This window comes from Misgurnus anguillicaudatus, chromosome 24 (genome assembly GCF_027580225.2).
Source record: "Misgurnus anguillicaudatus chromosome 24, ASM2758022v2, whole genome shotgun sequence".
Taxonomy (NCBI): Eukaryota; Metazoa; Chordata; class Actinopteri; order Cypriniformes; family Cobitidae; genus Misgurnus; species Misgurnus anguillicaudatus.
The window spans coordinates 43,222,152-43,249,864 of NC_073360.2; the positions used below are offsets into that span (position 1 = coordinate 43,222,152).

General features: G+C 36.8%; 3 protein-coding genes across 3 annotated transcripts; all 3 read left to right on the forward strand.

Moving 5' to 3' along the window:
* Positions 1 to 119: 119 nt before the first annotated feature.
* Positions 120 to 27,713, forward strand: LOC129437072 (uncharacterized). The gene is made up of 3 exons (XM_073863512.1): positions 120 to 346; positions 24,462 to 24,993; positions 25,913 to 27,713. The coding sequence occupies exons 1-3, from the start codon at positions 335 to 337 to the stop codon at positions 26,683 to 26,685; spliced, it is 1,317 nt and encodes a 438-aa protein (XP_073719613.1). The 5' UTR covers positions 120 to 334; the 3' UTR covers positions 26,686 to 27,713.
* On the forward strand, positions 357 to 4,878 carry LOC129437146 (uncharacterized). Its single transcript, XM_055195319.2, has 2 exons — positions 357 to 742; positions 2,845 to 4,878. Exons 1-2 carry the CDS (start codon positions 550 to 552, stop codon positions 3,768 to 3,770), a joined length of 1,119 nt encoding a protein of 372 aa, XP_055051294.2. The 5' UTR covers positions 357 to 549; the 3' UTR covers positions 3,771 to 4,878.
* On the forward strand, positions 5,791 to 12,091 carry LOC129437116 (uncharacterized). Its single transcript, XM_055195284.2, has 3 exons — positions 5,791 to 6,075; positions 6,178 to 6,812; positions 11,349 to 12,091. Exons 2-3 carry the CDS (start codon positions 6,251 to 6,253, stop codon positions 12,089 to 12,091), a joined length of 1,305 nt encoding a protein of 434 aa, XP_055051259.2. The 5' UTR covers positions 5,791 to 6,075; positions 6,178 to 6,250.

A 27,713-nucleotide genomic window follows, 5' to 3' on the forward strand; every position in this document is an offset into this window, starting at 1 on the left:
GATCTGCAGCCTCCTCATACTCACTTGTAAAGCAGTGAGCGTCTTCTGTCTCCAGTACAGCAGGAGGCGCTGCAGCTCTTTAGTCCGCAAATAAACTCACTAAAGAAAGAAAGAAAGAAAGAAAGAGCGCTCGTGTGATGTGTTTGTGTATTCAGTGTTTTTCTCTCTTGCGCGTTTCATTGACTTTAAACAGACTCTTGTTTCTGTGTATTTAAGTGTTGAGACGTTGATGATGAGATGTGCTGTAAATTAGTATGAACTGATCTGTTCATGCTGGATATATTGATGATTTCATCACAGAAATCGCTCAGCTGAAGAAAGAGGAGATTTAGCAATGAATCGAGAGGTTTGTACAGCTTAAACATCATTTACCTGAATCAGACAAGTCTGACTTTACTCTGTTATACTGAGTCAAAGCCCACAGACACTCAGGACACTACAGTGTGTGACAGTAAACAGAGCTTACAGGAGGATCAAACCTCCACAGAGTCTCTGGATTCTGTCTGTAACGCTGGAGAACAGCAGCAGATCCTGCAGACCAAACTGAAGATGTGTTCAGTTAAACTCATTGACTTCAAGAACCTCATGATGAAGATTAAAACTGAACCCACAGAAATCAAAACTGAACCCACAGAAATCAAAACTGAACCTAAAGAAATCAAAACTGAACCCACCGAAATCAAAACTGAACCCACAGAAGAGAAAGATCGCACTGAGGAAGATGATGATTTTATTCCATCAGGTATGTCTCCTTAATTATTGTTGGGGCGGTTTCCCGGACCAGGATTAGCTTAATCCAGGACTAGGCCTTAGTTTAATTAGGAAATATAACTAGTTTTAACAAACATGCCTTACTAAAAACATTACCTGTGTGCATTTTGAGGTAAAACAAAAGGCACTGATGTATTTTAACATATGTAAGTGCAAGTTGTTTTCAGTTTGGAGAGCTCTTAAAAGTGTTTAAGTCTAGGACTAGTCTAATCCCTGTCCGGGAATCCGCCCCGTTGTGTTTAAGTGTGTAAGCACCTGTGTTGGGTTTTCAGTCGCAAACTCACTGAGTTTAGGATATCTTTAAAATTTATTGAGCAACAGGTATGTAGGCTTAAAGGGTTAGTTCACCCTAAAATAATAATTTGATCATAAATCACTTACCTCCGTGTCGTTCTAAACCCCCAAGTGCTCCGATTGTCTTATGAACACATTTGTAGATAGTTTTGATGAAGTTTGGGAGGCTAAGTTCTTTCTGTCCAAATGACTTCAGTTAGTTTCAAAATTCCCCAGAAAATAATGAAGGATGTGCTCTTAAACAGGAAATAATATATGGAATTATTTGTGCATCTTTGAATAACTGTAAGAATATTTCCTTTAAATATAATTTTTGTCATATAAAGTTTTAAAGCTCACGGTAACACACACTGTTTCTGCATTTCTGATGTTAATCTGGAGTACCTATAGAGTAGTATTACATCCTTTTTATCTCTGAAGAGTCTTTCAGGACACTCCACTACAAACAATTACACAAAGGAAATAGACAGCATTTGCACAAACACTGAGTGCGTTTTCATGCACAGAATAAGCTGATAACTATCAAAAATCTGCTTATAGAAAACTCTTCATGCGTTCACATGCAAATCAATAATCTGGCTATGCAGACAACTGCGCTTACATGGGACTTGAAGAATTCAAGAAGTTTTCTCGCTGGCAGTGACTTCACCACCTATAGTACATAATAGTTGATCAAAACGGCGACGGCATATATCTGTCTAAAGCTATATTGTTGTATCTCTTCTCGGGTCTGCAGAACCTGTAAATGTAACATGAGCTTCTATTTTAACAGTTTCTCTGCCAACTGATTTAGTCGAGCGGAGACTTTTATACGTTACTTTGCGCTTACTTCCGCGTGTGACGTTTATCTTTCATATGCGGAGTTTGGTGCTGTGCAAAAATATCGATACTGCTGTATCGATAGTGTATCGATATTTCAATCTCTACTATCGATATTTTTTTAAACCCATCAAATCCCTCTGTGTGCGTCAAACGACCTCCTCCGCCACTGCTGTAGTTGTCACTGTCCAGTTGTCTGGACATGATTGTATCGTATCGTGACCCACGTATTGTGATTCGTATTGTATCGGGAGGGCCTTGCCAATACCCAGCCCTAGCGTAGATCACTTTATCAGTTTATTAAGCATAATTGCCGTAAACGCATGTTTGCATGTAAACGCACTCACTGTCGTTTTCTCTTCTTTAATTTTTAATTCTTCCAAGAACAAAAAGCTGTGGGGCATTTTCGTCACCCTAATGTTTGATTCCTGTTTTTTTGCTTGTTCTAAACTTTGTTTGCAATGGTGGATTGGCTACTTTTCTTCACTTATCCTATTTTTTTTATTTACTGTAAATGTTGCACATCAGTGATGCCCTGAATAATTTAAACAATAATTTGTATTGCGTGTCGGAACACGGTCAATACTTTGAAAGCTTGGCGGACACGTGTGCCAAACGCGGGAAAAGGTACACCTCGCCTTCGTGTAGCACGCCCCCTTGTCACGTACTTGATGTAGGCACGAATAAAATGATGTTTCCGGAAAAGTGGATCATGGAGACATTTTAATCGTTCACGATATCGTCATATCGCTCACCCATATCCATTTATTAGCAACACATGCTCCGGACCCTCGCTTTAAATATCCCATCACTAACAATGACCCAGCTGTAATAACAGGACTGACACCTGACTTCTGTCTTATGTGTGAATCTAGAAAAAGATACAGAATCTCAACTCTTCATCCTTCTTTGTGTAAATAAGAGTGAAAAGACAATTTATTTGTTTCATGTTTCTTTCAGATGTGAAGATTGATTCATGTCTGGATATCGAAATAACGTCTTCAACATCAAAAGAGCGACTGACAGAACAAACTCTTTCCTGCATCACCTGTGGAAAGACATTCAGCTCACAGAGACATTTAGAGAGACATGAGAGAAAACACACAGAACAGAAACTCTTCAACAGATCTGAGATCAGCTTTACTACCTTACAAGAGAAGAAACTTCATTCAGAAGACCACAGAGAGAAGAAGAAGAAGAAGAAGAAGCAGTTTCACTGTGAGCAGTGTGGGAAGATTTGTGTCTCTTCCTCTAAACTAAATGTTCACATGAGGACACACAGTGGTGAAAAGCCTTTCTACTGCACTGAATGTGGAAATTACTTTAAAAGCAAACACAATCTTAAAGTTCATCAGAGAATTCATACAGGAGAAAAACCTTACAAATGTCCTCACTGTGAGAAGAGATTTAGCTGTAAATATAATCTGAACCGACATGTGCGTTCACACACCAATGAGAGACCGTATCAGTGCAGTGAATGTGACAAAACCTTTAGTGATTCAAGTTCATTAAAAAAACACGAGTATACTCACATTGAAGAGAAACTCTATCAGTGTTCACACTGTGATAAATGTTACGGTTATAAATATCAGCTGATAACCCATCAGATAGTTCACACTGGAGAGAAACCTTACGTCTGCACTCATTGTGGAAAGAGATTCACTAATTCATCTTATTTAAGAGTTCATCAAAGAGTTCATACTGGAGAGAAACCTTATCACTGTAGTGTCTGTGGGAAGAGTTTTAATCTAAAGGCTACATTAGTAAATCACAAGATAATTCATACAGGTGAAAAACCTTTCAAATGCTCTCAGTGTGACAAGACTTTTGGTTATTCAAGTAGTTTAAAATACCATCAGAGAGTTCATACTGGAGAGAAACCTTAAAGGAACAGTATGTAAGAAATTTATATCAATTAATCATAAAATGGCCTTGATATGTCACTAGACATTAATAATTAATTTTCATTTCAAATATTTATATCACTGACATCAGTGGCCTGGCAAGGATATTGTCATTTAAAAAGTGGAGTTGCAGTCCTCAACTGATGTTTATGTTAACATTTTGCGTATTGGCCACTAGTTGTGTGATTGCAGTACCAGTTTTAGCCACAATCCAACATACTGTTCCTTTAACACTGTAATGTTTGTGGGAAGATTTTAAGCCAACAGTGAAACTAACTTAAAGGTCACGTTTTCCTAATCCTATTTTTTAAAGTCTAGTTAGTGTGTAATGTTGCTATAATAGCATAAATAATACTTGTAAAATGATAAAGCTCACTGCCAGGTGATATATTTTCTTTAACAGAATTCGCCTTTCAAAGCTTACAGCGAACGGCCGGTTTGTACTACAGACCTCTACTTCCTGTTTTAATGACTACAATAGAACAGTTTTTGACTAAACCCGCCCACAGGAATATGTCAGTCGCCAACTAAGCTAACGGCAAGCTAATCAGCCTGTTTTGAGGACAGTGAAAACAGCGCTATACAGATAAAGTAAATTATGTGATTCCATACAGGTAAAAAACCCTTAAGTGTGACTAGACGTTTGCTCTGTCAAGTCACTTTCCTTCTGAAAAAAAAAAAATCTTTACAGAAATTCCTAATGGTTTCCATTAGCTTTTACCATTAAAACCACTACAAAATATCTTCCTTTGAACTAATTAAATGTCTGACCGAACATCTTAAACTGTCAGTGCCTTAAAATTAGCAGTTTAGGTGGCAAGCTGTTAAAAATTGTATGTGTGTATGTGTCCGGGAGCAAACAAACTGTTCATAATAGTGTTAATAAAATATGAAAAACAACATGAATTAACACATTTATATTTTTATGTCACATTTATCTCTTTTAAGAACTCGTTAATTTTATATTGTGTGCTATGTGATTTTTCTAATTGGTTTTAAAGTATTTATGTCATGGGACCACAATGTCATTAATTGTTCATTTAAGAAAGGAACTGTTCAGATTATTCAGTAAATTCTTTGTTCATTTTTACTATGATTACGTCTCCTGACTTCTGCTATAGGCCTATTCTCTCGGCTGGTAAATGAAAGTTTACATAATTATTCAGTATTTTGTCATTCTTTTTATAATTTCTAGGAAAGTTAAAGGACCTGTTATTGCATTGAGATCATTTTGTCCAGATGCACAGCGTGATGTGGTAGCACAATAGAAAAGAACTGCAAGAGCTTGTAGAGGAATAAAGACTGCTGAGAGGAACAGCACTATTTGAGTATATGTTGCATAAATAGACAAGTTTGTCACACTTTCACTGCACAGACACCATATATTGTATAACGGGTTTCTTTTTACTTTATTATTATGACGATCACAGTTGAATGTGATGTGTTAATAAAAAAGGAAGAATGTCATTGTACAGGTAAATTTACAGATGAAAATAAGGCTTTATACTGCACGTTTCATTTTCATATTCAAGAGAGAATAGTTTCAGAAAACGAAAATTAACCATGGTTTTACTACAAAAAACAAAACAAAAAACACAGTTACTGTAGTAAAACACAATTTTAAAAATCATGGTTTTGCTGATAGTAATCACTACACAAAAACCATGGTTACTACACTTTTAACATAATAAAACCATGTTTAATAAAGGGAGGTACCATAATGTGTATTTGTTCACTAAACTCTGTTGCAGTTCAATCGTCTCCTGTATGCAGTGTTTGAATCAACAGTGAATATATACATATATTGTAATATTTGGTGCAGATCATTACACTGTTTATCTTATATCGTGTACACTCTCACACACTTTACACCCTACTGACACACCAGAAACAACAGAGCCGAAATCTGCCTCCAGATCTGCAGCCTCCTCATACTCACTTGTAAAGCAGTGAGCGTCTTCTGTCTCCAGTACAGCAGGAGGCGCTGCAGCTCTTTAATCCGCAAATAAACTCACTAAAGAAAGAAAGAAAGAGCGCGCGTGTGATGTGTTTGTGTATCCTCAGTGTTTTTCTCTTGCGTGTTTCATTGACTGTAAACAGAGTCTTGTCTCTGTGTATTTAAGTGTTGAGACGTTGATGATGAGATGTGCTGTAAATGAGTATGAACTGATCTGTCTATGCTGGATATATTGATGATTTAATCACAGAAATCTCTCAGCTGGAGAAAGAGGTGGCGTTACTGGAGACAAAGCTGAGGTCAAAAGGAGATTTAACAATGAATCGAGAGGTTTGTACAGCTTAAACATCATTTATCTAAATCAGACAACATCAAATAATTTCTAATCTTTCTGTCTGTCTGTCTGTCTGTCTGTCTGTGTTGTGTTGTCAGGATGTGGATTGTTGTGAATCTTCAGTGTATGTGACTGATGATGGGAGTCTGGATTCAGTGTGGATGAGTAGATATGCTGGACTCTAAACTCTTTGAAGAGAAATCCAGACACACACAGGACTCTGATCTCAGTCTGACTTTACTCTGTTATACTGAGTCAAAGCTCACAGACACTCATGACACTACAGTGTGTGACAGTAAACAGAGCTTACAGGAGGATCAAACCTCCACAGAGTCTCTGGATTCTGTCTGTAACGCTGGAGAACAGCAGCAGATCCTGCAGACCAAACTGAAGATGTGTTCAGTTAAACTCATCGACTGCACGAACCTCATGATGAAGATTAAAACTGAACCCACAGAAATCAAAACTGAACCCACAGAAATCAAAACTGAACCCACAGAAATCAAAACTGAACCCACAGAAATCAAAACTGAACCCACAGAAATCAAAACTGAACCCACAGAAATCAAAACTGAACCCACAGAAATCAAAACTGAACCCACAGAAATCAAAACTGAACCTAAAGAAATCAAAACTGAACCCACAGAAATCAAAACTGAACCTAAAGAAATCAATATTGAACCCACAGAAGAGGAAGATCGCCCTGATGAAGATGATGACTTTATTTCATCAGGTATGTCTCCTTAATTATTGTTGTGTTTTTAACTGGGAGCACCTATTTTGGGTTTTCAGTCACAAACTCACTAAGTTTAAGATATCTTTAATATTTATTGAGCAACAGGTATGTAGGCTTAAAGGGTTAGTTCACCATAAAATAATAATTTGATCATAAATCACTTACCTCTGTGTCGTTCGAAACCCCCAAGTGCTCCGATTGTCTTAAGAACACATTTGTAGATATTTTTGATGAAGTTCTGGAGGCTTCTTTCTAGTGATGCACCGATGTATCGGTCACCGATATTTATCGGCCGATTTTTGATGAATTTGAAACCATCGACATATCGGCAAATAGCACGAGAAAGGCTGATACCGATTGTTTATTAATTAACCGCATAAAGTCAATGAATTGCATGTCTGTTGTTCAATTAAAATGATTTAATGTTTGGGTGTGCACTAGGGCTGTTCCAAATACCATTTTTTGAGCTTCAAAGCTCTAGTAGAAATCAAATCAAATATTCAAAGCTTCGGAAGGAGGGGCTGAACATATTTTTCTCTTTAATAAAGGCAGGAATCTGTGTGCGTATGTAGCGGCGTGCCTGTCACGCGTGCTGCGAGAACAGCATTATTGAAACAAAACACGAGCAATACTTTTAATAAGGTCCCAGCTAACAATTTTTGGTTCCCAAAACGTTCCCCTAACGTTAGTTTTTGGTTCTCAAAACGTTCCCCCAACGCCAGTCCCTGGTTCCCATAACGCCACCCTCCAAGGTCTGTTCCTGGCCAGCCAGGAAAGTCCTCTCTACAGAAATAGAACTTTAGTTTAACAGACCTTACAGCAGCCGCCTCTCCATTGTAACAACAATCAGCATCTCTCTCTCAGTTTTTACAATAATCAAAAGCTTCTAACTTCATATTCTCTTCATGGAAATAATTAAAATATATTTTCGTTTTCACATATTTAAGCTACTAATGAAGAAACAAAAAAGAAATCGCTAGAATGTTATACTCTGAAGTTAAAACGCAATGACAAATAAATCAGTCACTTTAGGTTAAAAGATCTTACCACAGTTAGTCGGCTATCCGTTTTTACAACAATAAAAAGTTTCTAAAATTATATTCTCCTCAAATTCTCCTCAAATCGATTGGAAATCACTCGTTTATATATTTCTTCTCACATATTTAAGTTACTAAATCAAGAAAGAGACAAAAGAGCCGCTAAAATAATGTTAGTCTCTGAGGTAAAAACGAAAGGGCCGTTATTTTTTAAATTAACGACTTTTCCTGAGCACAAGATAAAGCGGGTACTCGTGAATAAGGCGGTAAGCTCGTGCAGACAAGCACGCGCATATTAGACGTGCACACTAAAGGAATAATGGGTTTAATTATGCATTCACTTCATTTCCTAAAAAAAAACATAACCAAAAAATAACGTTCTGTATTTTTAGGTTATTTAAAAATAACCACCCTGCAACGTTATGGGAACGTTATTTTATGGTTCCAAAAAAAGAACCAAAAAATAACGTTCTGTATAAGTTATTTTTAGGTTATTTTAAAAATAACCACCCTGCAACGTTATAGGAACGTTATTTTATGGTTCCAAAAAATAACCAAAAAATAACGTTCTGTATAAGTTATTTTTAGGTTATTTTAAAAGTAACCACCCTGCAACGTTATGGGAACGTTATTTTACGGTTCCAAAAAAATAACCAAAAAATAACCAAAAAATAACGTTCTGTACAAGTTATTTTTAGGTTATTTTAAAAATAACCACCCTGCAACGTTATAGGAACGTTATTTTATGGTTCCAAAAAAATAACCAAAAAATAACGTTCTGTACAAGTTATTTTTAGGTTATTTTAAAAATAACCACCCTGCAACGTTATAGGAACGTTATTTTATGGTTCCAAAAAATAACCAAAAAATAACGTTCTGTACAAGTTATTTTTAGGTTATTTTAAAAATAACCACCCTGCAATGTTATAGGAACGTTATTTTATGGTTCCAAAAAAATAACCAAAAAATAACGTTCTGTATAAGTTATTTTTAGGTTATTTAAAAATAACCACCCTACAACGTTATGGGAACGTTATTTTATGGTTAAAATAAGTGCTCCGTCATGCAAGTCAACCGATCCGCCACTTTAAACATGTATATCTAATACAAAAGTAATCTCCCATAACTCCGTGTGACATATTGATGTCTTGTGAAGCAAATCAATCAGTTTTTGCAAGAAACTGAACGTTATTTACAACACTATTAGCGTGAATGCCAAAGCAGGAAGCCCGCTTTCCGTCGAGGCGATCTCTTTCTGATCTCTTCTACTGGTGGCGTTTGGTGGCTATGGATGTTGGTCTCTCTCCGCCTGGAGCGTGAAGCGGACTTCCTGCTTGGCAAAAGCTCTGCATTAACGCTGTAAAATATATATATATTCGAATCTCAAAACTGAAAATCGAATGTCAGCCAACGGAACGAATATTCAAACATTCTGGTCCAGCCCTAGTGTGCACTATACTTAAGCACCGACAGAAAACCTTTGTTGAGCTGGCTCAAATGTCTTGGACAATAAAAGAAACAGACTGCACTTTAGTGGGGCAAGAAGTCCAACTTTTTTGAAGTAGCAATATTTATACTCTGTTTAAAGCAATAGCACTGGCATTATTTATGTTTATTAAAGAAATCCATTATATGTATAAAAAAACATTAGTTAATGTTGTTAATAAAAGAAATGCTGAATAGCAAAAACCACCTTTGAAGGTTGTCATGTTGTCTTATATTTGTTTTAGCTTAATTTGTGCCTCTTATTATGTTGGTCAGTTGGATGTTAATTAGATACAATCCATGTTCAGTAAAAATTATTTGATGCAGAAATAAACTAGCTAATAGACCAACTGTATAGTATTGTATACAAGTGTTTAATATCGGTATCGGTCAGAAGTTGTCTGCTTAAATCGGTATCGGCCCAAAAAAATCCTATCGGTGCATCCCTACTTCTTGCTGTCCAAATGACTTCAGTTAGTTTCAAAATTCCCCAGAAAATAATGAAGGATGTGCTCTTAAACAGGAAATAATATATGGAATTATTTGTGCATCTTTGAATAACTGTAAGAATATTTCCTTTAAATATAATTTTTGTCATATAAAGTTTTAAAACTCACGTAACAAACACTGTTTCTGCCTTTCTGATGTTAATCTGGAGTACCTATAGAGTAGTATTACATCCTTTTTATCTCTGAAGAGTCTTTCAGGACACTCCACTACAAACAATTACACAAAGGAAATAGACAGCATTTGCACAAACACTGAGTGCGTTTATATGCACAGAATAAGCGGATAACTATCAAAAATCTGCTTATTATAGAAAACTCTTTTCATGCGTTTACATGCAAATCAATAATCTGGCTATGCAGACAACTGCGCTTACATGGGACTTGAAGAATTCAAGAAGTTTTCTCGCTGGCAGTGACTTCACCACCTATAGTACATAATAGTTGATCAAAAAGCCGACGGCATATATCTGTCTAAAGTCATATTGTTGTATCTTTTCTCGTGTCTGCAGAACCTGTAAATGTAACATGAGCTTCTATTTTAACAGTTTCTCTGCCAACTGATTTAGTCGAGCGGAGACTTTTATACGTTACTTTGCGCTTCCGCGTGTGACGTTTATCTTTCATATGTGGAGATTAGGTATGTGCAAAAATATCGATACTGTATCAATAATGTATCGATATTTCGATGTCTACTGTCGATATTTTAAAAAACATCAAATCCCTCTGTGTGCGTCAAACGACCTCCTCCGCCACTGCTGTAGTTGTCACTGTCCCAGTTGTCTGGACATGACTGTATCGTATCGTGACCCACGTATTGTGATACGTATTGTATCGGGAGGCCCTTGCCAATACCCAGCCCTAGCGTAGATCACGTTATCAGTTTATTAAGCTGTGCATGTAAACGCACTCACTGTCGTTTTCTCTTCTTTAATTTTTAATTCTTCCAAGAACAAAAAGCTGTGGAGCATTTTCGTCACCCTAATGTTTGATTCCTGTTTTTTTTGCTTGTTCTAAACTTTGTTTGCAATGGTGGATTGGCTACTTTTCTTCACTTATCCTAATTTTTTTTATTTACTGTAAATGTTGCACATCAGTGATGCCCTGAATAATTTAAACAATAATTTGTATTACGTGTCGGAACACGGTCAATACTTTGAAAGCTCCGCGGACACGTGCACCAAACGTGGGAAGCACGCCCCCTTGTCACGTGACGTGTAGGCACGGATACAATGATGTTTCCGAAAAAGTGGATCATGGAGACATTTTAATCATTCACGATATCGTCATATCACTCACCCATATCCATTTATTCGCAACACATGCTCCGGACCCTCGCTTTAAATATCCCATCACTAACAATGACCCAGCTGTAATAACAAGACTGACATCTGTCTTTTGTCTATATGTGTGAATCTAGAAAAAGATACAGAATGTCAATTCTTCATCCTTCTTTGTGTAAATAAGAGTGAAAAGACAATTTATTTGTTTCATGTTTCTTTCAGATGTGAAGAGTGATTCATGTTTGGATATAGAAATAACGTCCTCAACATCAAAAGAGCGACTGACAGCACAAACTCTTTCCTGCATCACCTGTGGAAAGACATTCAGCTCACAGAGACTTTTAGAGAGACATGAGAGAAAACACACAGAACAGAAACTCTTCACCAGATCTGAGATCAGCTTTACTACCTTACAAGAGAGGAAACTTCATTCAGAAGATCACAGAGAGAAGAAGAAGCAGTTTCACTGTGAGCAGTGTGGGAAGACTTTTGGCTCTTCCTCTGATCTAAATGTTCACATGAGGACACACAGTGGTGAAAAGCCTTTCAACTGCACTGAATGTGGAAAATACTTCACAACCAAGCACAATCTTAAAGTTCATCAGAGAGTTCATACTGGAGAAAAACCTTACGAGTGTCCTCACTGTGAGAAGAGATTTAGCTGTAAACATAGTCTGAAGAGACATGTGCTTTTACACACCAATGAGAGACCGTATCAGTGCAGTGAATGTGACAAAACCTTTAGGGATTCAAGTTCATTAAAATCACACCAGAATACACACATTGAAGAGAAACTCTATCAGTGTTTACACTGTGATGAATGTTACGGTTATAAATGTCATCTGATAATCCATCAGAGAGTTCATACTGGAGAGAAACCTCATCACTGTAGTGTCTGTGGGAAGAGTTTTTGTGTAAAGCATGGGTCTTCAACCGGGGGTCCGCGGCCCCCAGGGGGTCCGTGACGGAACTGCAGGGGGTCCGCCACATGATGTTTAACAACGAGCTATTTTTAGGTTAAAAACGTTAAATATATGTACAAAACGTCACATGTCCCCTTTAAGTTGTGCACGTGCGTGGCGCATAGGTTTGAAGGCGCGCGTTCAGTTTAGCCAGCGGATCAAGATAAAATATCTAAAGATTATAAATGTCCACTCAGGAAGCAGCAGTAGCGACAGAAAAGTCATCATAAAACAGGTAAATCTTATGTGTGTCTTTCTTTAAGAATGTCATTTTAGAATCTTTACGACATGTTGTCTCATCTATATTTCTGAACTTGGACGGCTGTTTTAACGCGGTTCAGATTTAAAGCGCTAATTCAACAGGCAAATGACACCACACCGCGTCTGCATTTTAAACTGTGATAAAACTATCGCTCAATTTTAAAAATGAATGAAACGCGCGCCGTGATGGTGCTTTGTGCAAGATTCATAGTCAGGTTGAAATCCGCCTCTCAAAAAGTTGCCCCAAAGAGATGCGCTCGGACTCGTTGCATGTTGTTCACCTGAGTCTGATATGAAGCTATGCAGAAAATAAACCTGCGTTACTCAAACTCGTGACAATGATGATACACGAGAAAAGGCAACAGACCTCAGAATTATAAAGTAGCACAACCTCTATCCGCACCAAAATAGACAGTCTTTGTGCCATTCACCATGATCAGTCATCTTTATAAACTGAAAGCCCTTGTCCAATTCACAGTAAAATGAAACTATATTACACTGCAAATACCTTAAAATAATATTATTTTATTATTATTATTATTATATTTCTATAAAAACAAAATCTACTTTAACAAAAAAATTATGCATGTTAATATAGTATGGCTGTGTGACAATATGGTTTGTTTCTATTTATAAAACAGTTCCAGTCCTTGATTCTGATTGGTCATCAGTTATATTTTACTCCACTTTGTGTTGTGCCTAATACGAAAAATGCATCCTCTCGTACCTTACTGCTTACTTAAATATCTCTGTTTTACACATTTAGTATTAGGGGGTCCCTGCTCCCTGACTCTCTCATCTAAGGGGTCCCCGACCCAAAAAACGTTGAAGACCCCTGGTGTAAAGCATACATTACTAAATCACAAGATAATTCATACAGGTGAAAAACCTTTTAAATGCTCTCAGTGTGACAAGACGTTTACTTGTTCAAGTAACTTAAAAAAACATGAAAGAGTTCATACTGGAGAGAAACCTTATCACTGTAGTGTGTGTGGAAAGAGTTTTAGTCAAGGGTCTACATTACTATATCACAAGAGAATTCATACAGGTGAAAAACCTTTCAAATGCTCTCAGTGTGACAAGACATTTATTTGTTCAAGTAACTTAAGATACCATCAGAGAGTTCATTCTGGAGAGAAACCTTATCACTGTAGTCTCTGTGGAAAGAGTTTTGGACAACGGGCTACATTACTAAATCACAAGAGACTTCATACAGGTGAAAAACCTTACAAATGCTCTCAGTGTGATAAGACTTTTTCTCAGTCCGGTCATTTAAAATCTCATCAGAGCGTTCATACTGGAGAAAAACCTTAACACTGTAATGTTTGTGGGAAGATTTTTAGTCAACAGTGAAACTAACTTAAAGGTCACGTTTTCCTAATCCTAAACCCTAGTTAGTGTGTAATGTTGCTATAATAGCATAAATAATACTTGTAAAATAAAATGATAAAGCTCACTGCCAGGCAATATATTTTCTTTAACAGAATTCACCTTTCAAAGCTTACAGCGAACGGCCGGTGTTGTGTCGAACTCAGTTCCCCCTATGTTTCCCTTTAGTGTAGTGCTTTTATAGCGTTTTCATCACGTTACATTTAGAAAGATTAAAGATTTGAATTGGTTATACTAAAAAGGCATAATATCATGTATTTTATAATACAATTTATTAAATATTTCATACATTTGACAGTTTTCTATTAGGGTATTTCTTTTAAAATATAGCCTGTCTTTTTCTTTTTTTCCCCTTTACTGGTTGTTTTAAAAATGTAATGTTTGCATACATAATTAAATAAATATTATACATATAATATGATTCATACTGTAAAAATAATTGACTTACCATTAAGAACAATACAGATACGTTACAGAAATGCACACATATACATCTCGGTAGCCATTAAAACTTTAAATATATAAATAATAAGACCTATAACGTGATGGGGGCGCCGTGGGGGCACTGCACTGAAGGGAAAAATAGGGGGAACATAGGGGGAACAGACTTCGACACAACACCGGTTTGGACTACAGACCTCTACTTCCTGTTTTAATGACTTCAATACGGACTACCGGCACATCCGGGAACTTGACTGTAAACTTGCTTCCCTGTTGACTCGAAGAGGTACGAGTAAATGTCCGGGTAAGACACCTCTGGCCAATAGGGAGCGTTGTTACACAAATTTGATGCTGGGAGAATGAAAGAGACATGTTTTTATATTGACCAAATTAAATATGTTAATGTATCTTTCGCGCTCTATGGCAGGCAGGGTGGACAGATAATTACTCAACATGTTTAATCTGAGTAATTTCATAAGTTATTTACGCCTGCCGGCTGTGTACGAAGGTTGCTTTGTTCCGCTATTTTGAATGGAAGCCAATGGAAGGTCTAGTCTGATCAATGACGTTGCGCCGGTTGTGCGTATAGAACAGTTTTTGACTAAACCCCGCCCACATGAATATGTCAGTCGCCAGCTAAGCTAACGGCAAGCTAATCAGCCCGTTTTGAGCATAGATATGTATGAAGGCTAGATGGCTCAAGGCGGAGTCCCTAACGGCATCACCTGGCGGCCATCTTACGACAGGGCGCTCGCTCACTCGTAGCATTGAGTTTAATGGTGCAGGTACTTTTAAATGACCATAACTTGCTCAATTTTCTACCGATTTTCAAACGGTTTGGGTTTTTACAAACGTTATTAACGTGGCTATAATTCTGGATGCTTTAACATGTTTCATGAATTTATTTTTTATTTTTAGTATAGGTATGCAGTGTCATAGGTACATCTTTGACGTTTATAACAAACCAAACCGTTTGAAAATCGGTAAAAAATTAAGCAAGTTATGGTCATTTAAAAGTACCTGCATCATTAAACCTCAATGCTACGAGTGAGCGAGCGCCCTGTCCTAAGATGGCCGCCAAAATGCGGACGTTGCACTCAATTGGCCAGCAGCGCGGACGAGCCATCTAGCCTTTATATCTATGGTTTTGAGGACAGTGAAAACAGCGCTGTAGAGATAAGTAAATTATGTGACCTCTAAGCACAAGAGATTCCATACAGGTGAAAAACCCAACCAGACGTTTGCTCTGTCAAGTCACTTCCCTTCTGAAAAAAAAAACAATAAAACCTTTACAGAAATTCATAATGGTTTCCATTAAAATACCAAAAGGAACCATTAGCTTTTGCCATCAAAACCAGGCACGTGCACACATAGACATCAAAGGGGGCTTGAGCAGCTGCCCTTTTTATTCCTGGAGAGAAGGTGCCCTTTTATTCTGGGGTGCTTTTAATTTTTTTTTTTAATAATATGATCTTTATTCATATAACAACTGATGTCTGTCTGTTTCTTGTGTTTTTTACTTATTACTTATTTAATTTAACATGAATTTATTTAGGAATCATTTAAATTAGTTTTAAACTCTTCTAAGAAGAAAAATAGCGCTATTTGTGGTACACAAACGGTTAACAGATGAGTCCCGCCTACAAAACTCACATCGCTTATATGATTGGCTTTACCTTTCCTAAGTCCCGCCTCTCGAACCTACTTCGCTATATGATTGGTTTCTCGTGTATGTAGACATGCATTTGCGCTTGAAGCGCCAAAGCTCAGCCTGAATGAGACGGGAGGGAGGTGCATGATCATGCAGGCAGGCAACCGGTAAGTGTGTGAGGAAGAAAACATTCTTATAATAACAGTTTTATGCACAAAATATGAGACACGTTGTTACACATAACGATTCAGGCACATTGTTTTCCACGACAATCCCATATTAACCTGAAGAGTTGCAAACTTGTAACAGTATAACGTTAGTAGTGTATGTAGTTTAAACAGACTGCTCATAAAATAATAAAGCACAAACAATAAAATAATTGCTAACTACAGTAGTAGTAAGCTTTTTTGATTGCGTTTTTTGCAATGGCTGTTAAATAAGTAGCCTATAATGTGTTATACTGGAGTGCTGGAGTAGATTGGGAAGAAATCTGATGGTTCAGTATTTTACTTGCCCAGTCAGAATTTTCACTGACAACACAAAAAAGTAAAATATAAAATACAAATAAAATAGGCCTAATCTATATTTGTTGTTTTTGACAGGTGTAACCCTAATACATATGGAACCTAAGATTAAAGGTGCCAAAGGATGTGTTGCCATAATATGTTAAATAATTACATAGAAGGTATGTGGCTTTATTAAGTGCAAAAATGATCCAGAAACGTTTTTACATGTCCATTTACAACCCTAGAATTTGTCATTTTAATTAAATGGTCTATTTTTGCCCTATTTGAAAGGGTCATGAGCAGGGTCCGAAATTAACACCCGCCAAGCGCCAAATGCGGGTAGATTTTCCGTTTGCCGACTAAATTCAAAAGGCTACCCGCCACACTGGCGGGTGATTTTCATACCAAAATATTAATGCAATATAATGTGTTTGCCAGTAACTGATCTGGGAACGAGGTAAGCTAGCCACAGAACGTCTCTACGCTCCAAGTCTCGCACTAGAGACGGTCTGTTTCTAGCTAGTACTGCAGGTAACTTGCGGTATGCAGCTATCTGCTGCATATTAGCTATCAATATGCGCCCTGCCCGTCGGGCTATCTTGACTTATAGGGAGGAAAAAATATATTTAAATGCTTATGCATTCTTTCACAGATTTGGATGGGTAATAATGGTGTATGAAATTCAGGCATTGGGAATTTAAATTACGTTTGAGCGCGCGCTCGAGTTTTACTTTCACTTTCGCGATCGCGCGAAAAGACGCAGTACATGAAGCAATCCGTCATGATTTGTCATGGATTTGTTTGGCAAATCCTCCAACTTCGTCCTGTCAGTCATTACTATACTCACGTAAGAAAATTAAATCTCTCGCAGCAAGCTTTAAAGTGATATAGATTGTACGGTCAGTGAAGAGAGTGACTCTGTGCAGAATCTCTCTTAAAGCGACAGTAGCCCCTGTTTTTCTGATCGAAAAAATGATCCAATCTGTAACTGGATGATCCAAACTGTGAGTTTTGTGACCCACTAAACCACTTTTAAATGGTGATTAAATCTGGTGTGTGGGTATGAGCAGGAAAAGTTGGTTTACATGGAAATCCAGTCTTTTTGTTTGTTTAAAAAACAACAGCATCAAAACAACAACAAATTTGTGTTTTGATAGATGTTTTGTCTTAATATTCTACATTAAAAGTACTGTATTTTTTATTCGGGCTACTTGCATTCATTTTGGGCTACCAAAAACTGAAGAGTGCCTGCCCAAGGGCTACCAGGGATTTTGAAATTTTGCAAGCCCTGCCATGAATGCAGCAAATTAAATTAATGTACATGTGACAAAAAAGGCTGTTTATTATTCTGGCCGGTAAAAAATGTGTTTGGCTGGTGGATTTTTTCATCTACCAGTCCCCATGGCAGGTGAGCCAAAAAGTTAATTTCGGACCCTGGTCATGAGTAATAATGTTGAGCTCTGCTCTGATTGCTCTGCTCTGAGGCTCATGCCAGAAGCTCACATTAGTAAACAGACCTTATATTTTGAGCCCTTATCTGACAAAAATACAGATTTTAAGTAACAACTAATAGTTAACTAATAGAACTTCAGCTAAACGCTAGGTTATAGCATTTATTGGCATGTAGCGCTAACTCAGCAATCACAACTTTATTTTTAGCATTTTAACAAATTTGTAATTAATGTGTAATTTAATGTTTTCAAAACATGCACATTGTTTAATGGTTTCCTATAAAGAATACTAAAGAGACCATGGTTTCTGTGTTAACTGATTATTCTGTAGACATCTTTTGAAAACGAAACAATTGGGTGAGTTTGAGGAAGATAAAATTAACTTTTTTAATTATTTTTTTAAAAAGAATCGGAATTGCGTTAATATATATACTTTTTGTTTAAAAAAAGAGAAAAAAATACGTAATTATGAGAAGTGCCCTTCATTTCACTTGAGCCCCTGCCCCTCAAAATGTCTGTGCACGTCCCTGATCAAAACCACTGCAAAATATCTTCCTTTTGGCTAATTTAACGTCTGACCGAACATCTTCAACTATCAGCGTTTAGCAGCGTCTGCGGCTCACATGATGACCTGACATGATGTCAGTGCCTTAAAATTAGCGTTTTAGGTGCCAAGCTGTTAAAAAGTGTAGGCTATGTGTGTATGTGTCCGGGAGCAAACAAACTGTTCATAATAGTGTTAATAAAATATGAAAAACAACATGAATTAACACATTTGTATTTGTATTTATTCCGATCTACATTAGCTGTGAAAACACAGCTATTCTTCCTGGAGTCGATACTACAAAACATTTACATGAATAATATGACAAAAAATAACCATAATACAAACAAAAATTCATAACATCAATAAAAACAGCACATAAATACATACTCACACCCACACACATACATCCACACACAGGACCTAGTTTATGTTAAAGTAATAATAGAGAGATACGCTTACTCATTGCGATTAGTAGAAATTTTAGTGATAAATAATAGAATCCCATTTTCTTATTTTGAAACCATTTGAAGCACTTGGAAGCAGCATCACAGGACCAAATCTCAGAACAATAGTCTAATTGTGAGAGTACACGTGTTTTTCTTCTTAGGTGTTATTGGAATAAAAGAAGATGCCTTTTCAGGAAGACTTTAAATTGATGTTTACTATTTGCATTAATAATTTCACTTGGCAAATTGTTACAAGAATACATGGATCTGTATTTTACAGTATTTTTTCCGTGATTTGTTTTTACTTTGGGTAGTTTGAATCTGCCCTCTATAGCATGTCTGGTTCCCTAATTATGCTCGTTATAACTAAAACATAACTCCCGATAAAGCACCTTTGGTAATTCAGATACTACAATATTTCTTGTCAGATTAAGCAATGAGGCTTCAAATCTCTCTGTTACCTTTAACCAGGACAACATAACGTGCATCCAATTTACATTTGTTCTATACAGACATCGAAGAGCACATCGCGCTGCCTTGTTTTGAACCCTTCGAAGCACTTTGATATGAGAAGCAGCAGCGCAGGACCAAATCTCAGAACAATAGTCCAATTGTGATAGTACAAGTGTTTTTATAACATCTGCCACCATATTAAAAGGCAATAAATGGGAGCACCGTTTAACCATCACAAGACTTCTGCTCATCTTGCATACAACAGTGCTGATGTGTTTGGACCACAACAGCTTGTTATCAAGTTCTACTCCAAGAAGTTTAACCTCTTGTACCTGCTCGACATTTGTATCCTTCACAGTTATACACAATTTAGGCTCATTCAACAGCATACATCTGGTTCCAAACACAATACTTTTTGTCTTTTCAATATTTAGTGCTAACTTATTATTTATGATCCACTCATATACCAATTTTAATTCTTCCACTAAAACATTTTGAAGTTCACCAATTGTACCTTGTGAAGAATAAATTGTTGAATCATCAGCATACATAGATATTTTTGCTTTTTGTAACACTAAAGGCATATCATTTGTGTACATAGAAAACAGTAGCGGACCTAGACAGCTTCCTTGTGGTATACCACAACACACATCTCTGTTATCTGAAAAACTTCCATTAAAGAAAACAGTCTGTTTCCTATTCTCTAGGTAACTTTGAAGCCAATGTAATGCTGCTTGACTAAAACCATAACATTTCATTTTTCTTAATAAGAGATTATGGTCAATAAGATCAAAGGCTGAGCTGAAATCTAATAACACTGCTCCTGCCAACATCTTATTATCTAATGCCGTGAGCCAATCATCTGTCATTTGAGCCATCGCTGTAGCAGTTGAATGACCAACTCTATAAGCGTGCTGAAAGTCAGTACTTAAGTTATTATCTGAAAAATAGTTCTGAATTTGTTCAAAAACTATTTTCTCCATCACTTTACTCAAGGTTGGTAACAGACTAATTGGTCTACAGTTAAGACCACAAAAAGGTACAGCTGTACTTTTTGGTAATGATACAATCTTTGCTGTTTTCCAAGATTGCGGATAAATACTCTTCTGTAAACTCAAGTTCAAAATACTGCAATTACATTTGCCACTTGTTTCAGCAACTTTGAGTCAATATTATCTACACCCGATGGTTTTTCTTTATATTCTAATAGTAATTTCTTTACTTGACTCTCAGTTACTTCAGTATAGGCCTTTTCTCTGGGCTGGTAAATGAAAGTTTACTTAATTATTTAGTATTTTGTCAGTCTTTCATTCTTTCTAGGAAAGTTAAAGGACTTGTTATTGCATTGAGAGCATCTTGAACAGATGTGTGATATGTTAGCACAATAGAAATGAACTGCAAGAGCTTGTAGAGAGGAGTAAAGACTGCTGAGAGGAACACCAATATATTTTGAATATACGTTGCATACTTGACAAGCTTGTCAAATTTTTAGTGCACAGAAACCATATATTGTATAACAGCTTTCATTCTACTTCATTATTGTGACGATCACAGTTGAATGTAATGTGGTAATAAAAAAGGAAGAAAGTTATTGTACAGGTATATGAAAATAAAGGTTTTAAACTTCAACTGCACGTTTCATTTGCATACTCAAGAGGGAGTAGTTTAAAATAATTTTTTTAATTCCTTAAAAAAACATATAATCTTAAAACGTAATTAATGTGATTGAAATTAGAAAATAACCTACCTGATAGAAAAAAAGCTACTGTATTTGTATATAGCCATGTATAAGGGAGGATTCGTTAACCTGACTATACATTTAGGTCCTATAAATAAAGCTTATGACTAAAAATAGGTGGGTATCTGATTTAAAAAAAAACTAACTTTAGCCTACTAGCACTAAAATCACGATCCACCCTCCATTCAGATTGCCATCCATAGTCACGCTTCCTCCAAAACACATGAACAGACCAGACGTTCACATTTCATGTCTCATTCACCAGTGAGAAGCCTTTCCAAAGTGAATAACAACATAAACAACTGTTTGAAATCAGAATTAGATACAGCACGTTTTCGGTTGTGTAGACGTAGTAGTTTGCTTGTAATTTTGAAAACATAAATATTTTTACGCTAATTCTTAAAGGTACACAAACTACAAAAGCAACATTTACATGCAACCAAATAATCCGTTTGTAATCTCATTGATGGCTCAATCATACTAAAAAGCATTCATGTAAACACCTTAATCAATACGATTCAGGCCGATTGGATGCAAATTTTGATCGTATTAAAAGATGTGGTGTAGTCCGATCTTTGATCCGATCATCAGGAGAAAAAATATGCATGTAAATGCGTGAATCGTAGTGTTTTCTCAATCAGATGTAAAAAGACCTTGTGCGCAGAACAGTTGTGCTTAAGTTCATGTCTTATATTTACCTCTTATTTATGTATCACGTTAATCTTGTCACAGAAACATGCAATAGCAAGGTAATGGCAACACACATTATTAAGGTAATGGGGTCACGGGCTGTAACATTACAATCTACACAGCCTTCATATGTGTACTTAGGCTATAAAGCAATAAATAGCGTTGTGCATTAAAATAATTGTTTTCATTACCTATATCTGAAAACATCTTAAAGGTGCAGTGTGTAATTTTTAAAAGGATCTCTTAAAAGAAATGCAAAATAATATTCAATACAATATTATCAGGGGTTTATAAAGACCTTTCATAATGAACCCTTATGTGTTTATTACCTTAGAATGAGACGTTTTTATCTACATACACGGAGGGTCCCCTTACATGGAAGTCGCCATTTTGGGCCGCCATGTTTCTACAGAAGCCCTTAACGGACAAAATTTTTTTACTAAGTTGTCTCCGACGATGACATGTTTGTCCCGTGGCGGCTATCATAGCTTCTCTATGTGTTTCAAAAGCGAGGGGTGAGCAGTGGACTGAGCCGTTGGTTGCAATTCACAACCTCACCAATAGATGCCGCTAAAATTTACACACTGCACCTTTAAGAACAACTTTATCCAACTCCACTTTGACTTTTATTTAGACACAAAGCGTGAACTCGATGAGAGATGTTGTCTGCGGCGTGACGTTGCAAATTCCTCTGCTTTTTTTGAGTTTAGATTTGGGCTACTGTTTAAACTGGGACAAAAACTGTAAACTGTTTTTGGGACAAAAACATTGGGATGATTTTGATATGCGAACTGGCAACCCTGGTTGTGCTCTTGTGCAGATGTTCGGATCGGATTAAATAGACTGTACATGTAAACAAACATTTTAATCAGATTGCAATGCTAGGGTGCATGTAAACTGTATTGGCGTAACCTTTAATCAGATTAAATTTAATCGGATTAAAAAAAATTTGTGCATGTAAACATAGCCAATGTTTAATCAAAATAGAATATCTGAATCCATCTGAATAAAATCATACTTTAAAATCATACTATACTATTCTATATATATAAAAAGCAGTAAAGTTACCTAGCCTGGCTAACACCAGACCAGTCTCATAGAGAATGAGACGTGGTCTGGGAACCACATGCTCATTTTCTCGTATTTGAGGCTTTTTAAAAATAAACTTCAAAACTACTTAGAACACTATCTAAGGCCGCATCGAAAAGTAACTTGACATGTCTGCTGCCGTGTTGGATAAACAAAACTGCTTCGGTGTGTCGCATAGACGTCGATTGGTTCCCTATTTCAGGGGGGGAAATGGTCCATAGTTTCCATGCTAGACTTGCCATGTGAATAAATTTGCACGCAAGGCAGCATGGGGAAACCCGACTACAGTTACCGATGTTAATTTGGGTTTTTGCTCTTTCCTGATCCAGACAGTTTTTGCCGTTGTTGTTTCAATAGATATGTTTCGTTTTGTGGCTCATGTGCAGGTTGTCAATTCAGCAGGAAAGTTTGTTGCCTCTGTTTACAGAGTGGACGTGAACACGCTGATGACGTATGATGTGTCCGCCTGGTCTCTGGGCATTAATTAGGTTATTTGCCCTCTAAGGTGGTTATTACCGGAATATTAAACAGTGCATTATACAGTCTGCCAAACATGTTTTTTTTATAATAATTTTATTAATTAAAATCAGTATTTTAAAGTGATAATCATGTCAAATGATAATCATCAAGTGTTACTACATCATTCTAAACTAATTTCTTCAATAGGATCAATATTCTATAGTAAAGATCATATTTACCAACTAGTAATTCCTTTAGAAGGATGTAGTAACACTTGAATTATATTCATAGGTTTTTATATTTAAATTTACTGTCACATCTGTCTCGCGTGCACAATCTCTCTCCCTGAATGTGTACACGGATACAAAGAGATGACAGTAATATATGAAAACCTGAATACAGCCCTTACGAAAAAGGTTTTACAGAAAAAAGAAAAATGGTTACTGTAGTAAAACAAAATTTAATTTTAAAAATCATATTTAAACCTTGACTTGTGTAGTAAAATCATGGTTTTGCTGATAGTAATCACTACACAAAAACCATTGGTTACTACACTTTTACTATAAAAAAACATGTTTAATAAAGGGAGGTATCATAATGTGTGTTATTAATTGCATTCAATAAATTTCGTTGCAGTTCAGTCATCTCCTGTGGGCAGTGTTTGAATCAACAGTGATTTATATTTTAATATTTGGTGCAGATTATTACACTGTTTATCTTGTATCGTGTACACTCTCACTCACTGTACACTCTACAGACACACCAGAAACAAACGAGCCGTAAATCTGCCTCCAGATCTGCAGCCTCCTCATACTCACTTGTAAAGCAGTGAGCGTCTTCTGTCTCCAGTACAGCAGGAGGCGCTGCAGCTGTTTAGTCCGCAAATAAACTCACTAAAGAAAGAAAGAAAGAGCGCGCGTGTGATGTGTTTGTGTATCATCAGTGTTTTTCTCTCTTGCGTGTTTCATTGAGTTTAAACAGAGTCTTGTCTGTGTATTTTAGTGTTGAGACGTTGGTGATGAGATGTGCTGTAAATCAATATGAACTGATCTCTCCATGCTGGATATATTGATGATTTCATCACAGAAATCTCTCAGCTGGAGAAAGAGGTGGCGTTACTGGAGACAAAGCTGAGGTCAAGAGGAGATTTAGCAATTAATCGTGAGGTTTGTACAGCTTAAACATCATTTATCTAAATCAGACAACATCAAATAATTTCTAATCTTACTGTCTGTGTGTGTTGTGTTGTCAGGATGTGGATTGTTGTGAATCTTCAGTGTATGTGACTGATGATGGGAGTCTGGATTCAGTGTGGATGAGCAGAGATCAGAGCCGCACACCACAGACACTGCTGGACTCTAAACTCTCTGAAGAGAAATCCAGACACACACAGGACTCCGATCTCAGTCTGACTTTACTCTGTTATACTGAGTCAAAGCTCACAGACACTCAGGACACTACAGTGTGTGACAGTAAACAGAGCTTACAGGAGGATCAAACCTCCACAGAGTCTCTGGATTCTGTCTGTAACGCTGGAGAACAGCAGCAGATCCTGAAGACCAAACTGAAGATGTGTTCAGTTAAACTCATCGACTGCACGAACCTCATGATGAAGATTAAAACTGAACCCACAGAAATCAAAACTGAACCCACAGAAATCAAAACTGAACCCACAGAAATCAAAACTGAACCCACAGAAATCAAAACTGAACCCACAGAAATCAAAACTGAACCCACAGAAGAGGAAGATCGCCCTGATGAAGATGATGACTTTATTACATCAGGTATGTCTCCTTAATTATTGTTGTGTTTTTAACATTTTTAACTGGGAGCACCTATTTTGGGTTTTCAGTCACAAACTCACTGAGTTTAGGATATCTTTAATGCTTATTGAGCAACAGTTATGTAGGCTTAAAGGGTTAGTTCACCCTAAAATAATAATTTGATCGTAAATATAATAAACTGATAATGTGATCTACGCTTGGGCTGGGTATTGGCAAGGGCCTTCCGATACAATACGCATCACGATACAATCATGTCCAGACAACTGGACAGTGACAACTGCATAATTGGTGTAAGACTGCATGTAAACGCACTCACTGTCGTTTTCTCTTCTTTAATTTTTAATTCTTCCAAGAACAAAAAGCTGTGGAGCATTTTCGTCACCCTAATGTTTGATTCCTGTTTTTTTGTTTGTTCTAAACTTTGTTTGCAATGGTGGATTGGCTACTTTTCTTCAATTATCCTAATTTTTTTTATTTACTGTAAATGTTGCACATCAGTGATGTCCTGAATAATTTAAACAATAATTTGTATTGCGTGTCGGAACACGGTCAATAATACTTTGAAAGCTCCGCGGACAGGTGTGCCAAACGCGGGGAAAAGGTACACCTCGCCTTCGTGTAGCGAGCCCCCTTGTCACGTACTTGATGTAGGCACGGTTACAATGATGTTTCCGAGAAAGTGGATCACGGAGACATTTTAATCATTCACGATGTCGTCATATCGCTCACCCCCATATCAATTTATTCGCAACACACGCTCCGGACCCTTGCTTTAAATATCCCATCACTAACAATGACAATGACATCTGTCTTCTGTCTTATGTGTGAATCTAGAAAAAGATACAGAATCTCAATTCTTCATCCTTCTTTGTGTAAATAAGATTGAAAAGACAATTTATTTGTTTCTTGTTTCTTTTAGATGTGAAGATTGATTCATGTCTGGATATCGAAATAACGTCTTCAACATCAAAAGAGCGACTGACAGCACAAACTCTTTCCTGCATCACCTGTGGAAAGACATTCAGCTCACAGAGACATTTAGAGAGACATGAGAGAAAACACACAGAACAGAAACTCTTCACCAGATCTGAGATCAGCTTTACTACCTTACAAGAGAAGAAACTTGATACAGAAGACCACAGAGACAAGAAGAAGAAGAAGAAGAAGAAGAAGCAGCAGCAGCAGTTTCACTGTGAGCAGTGTGGGAGGATTTTTGTCTGTTCCTATAAACTAAATATTCACATGAGGATACACAGTGATGAAAAGCCTTTCAACTGCACTGAATGTGGAAAATACTTCAGAACCAAACAAAATCTTGATATTCATCAGAGAGTTCACACAGGTGAAAAACCTTACGAGTGTCCTCACTGTGAGAAGAGTTTTAGTGTAAAGCATACATTACTAAGGCACCAGAGACTTCACACAGGTGAAAAACCTTTCAAATGTTCTCAGTGTGGCAAGACGTTTGCTTGTTCAAGTAACTTAAAAAACCACGAAAGAGTTCATACTGGAGAGAAACCTTATTACTGTAGTGTGTGTGGAAAGAGTTTTGGACAACGGGCTACATTACTAAATCACAAGAGACTTCATACAGGTGAAAAACCTTACAAATGCTCTCATTGTGACAAGACTTTTTCTAAGTCAGATCACTTAAAATCTCATCAGAGACTTCATACTGGAGAGAAACCTTAAAGGAACAGTATGTAAGAAATTTATATAAATGAATCATAAAATGGCCCTGATATGTCACTAGACATTAAGAATTAATTTTCATTTCAAATATTTATATCACTGACATCAGTGGCCTGGCAAGGATATTGTCATGTAAAAAGTGGAGTTGCAGTCCTTAACTGATGTTTATGTTGTCATTTTGCGTATTGGCCACTAGTTGTGTGATTGCAGTACCAGTTTTAGCTACAAGGTCTGTGATTGCAAGATTGAAAGGTCACGTTTTCCTAATCCTATTTTTTAAACCCTAGTTAGAGTGTAATGTTGCTATAACAGCATAAATAATACTTGTAAAATAAAATGATAAAGCTTACTGCCAGGCGATATATTTTCTTTAACAGAATTCGCCTTTCAAAGCTTACAGCGAACGGCCGGTTTGGACTACAGACCTCTACTTCCTGTTTTAATGACTACAATAGAACAGTTTTTGACTAAACCCCGCCCACAGGAATATGTCAGTCGCCAGCTAAGCTAACGGCAAGCTAATCAGCCCGTTTTGAGGACAGTGAAAACAGCGCTATACAGACAGATAAGTAAATTATGTGACCTCTAAGCACAAGAGATTCCATACAGGTGAAAAACCCTTAAGTGTGACAAGACGTTTGCTCTGTCAAGTCATTAGCTTTTACCATTAAAACCACTACAAAATATCTTCCTTTGAACTAATTAAACGTCTGACCGAACATCTTAAACTATCAGCGTCTAGCAGCGTCTGCGGCCCACGTGATGACCTGACATGATGTCAGTGCCTTAAAATTAGCGGTTTAGGTGCCAAGCGGTTAAAAACTGTATGTGTCCAGGAGCAAAAAAACTGTTCAGAACTACAATAGTGTTAATAAAATATGAAAAAGAACATGAATTAACACATTTATCATTTTTATTTCACATTTATCTCTTTTAAGAACTCATTAATTTTATATTGTGTGCTATGTGATTTTTCTAATTGGTTTTTAAAGTCTTAATGTCATGAGACCACAATGTCATTAATTGTT

What these genes read in the sequence shown, in the direction of transcription:
- LOC129437116 (XM_055195284.2), top strand. Translation starts at nt 6,251, where the DNA reads ATGCTGGACTCTAAACTCTTTGAAGAGAAATCCAGACACACACAGGAC. An exon ending in TGATGACTTTATTTCATCAG is followed by an intron (nt 6,813 to 11,348) that starts GTATGTCTCCTT and finishes TGTTTCTTTCAG; the next exon opens with ATGTGAAGAGTGATTCATGT.
- LOC129437146 (XM_055195319.2), top strand. Translation starts at nt 550, where the DNA reads ATGTGTTCAGTTAAACTCATTGACTTCAAGAACCTCATGATGAAGATT. An exon ending in TGATGATTTTATTCCATCAG is followed by an intron (nt 743 to 2,844) that starts GTATGTCTCCTT and finishes TGTTTCTTTCAG; the next exon opens with ATGTGAAGATTGATTCATGT.
- LOC129437072 (XM_073863512.1), top strand. An exon ending in TGATGACTTTATTACATCAG is followed by an intron (nt 24,994 to 25,912) that starts GTATGTCTCCTT and finishes TGTTTCTTTTAG; the next exon opens with ATGTGAAGATTGATTCATGT.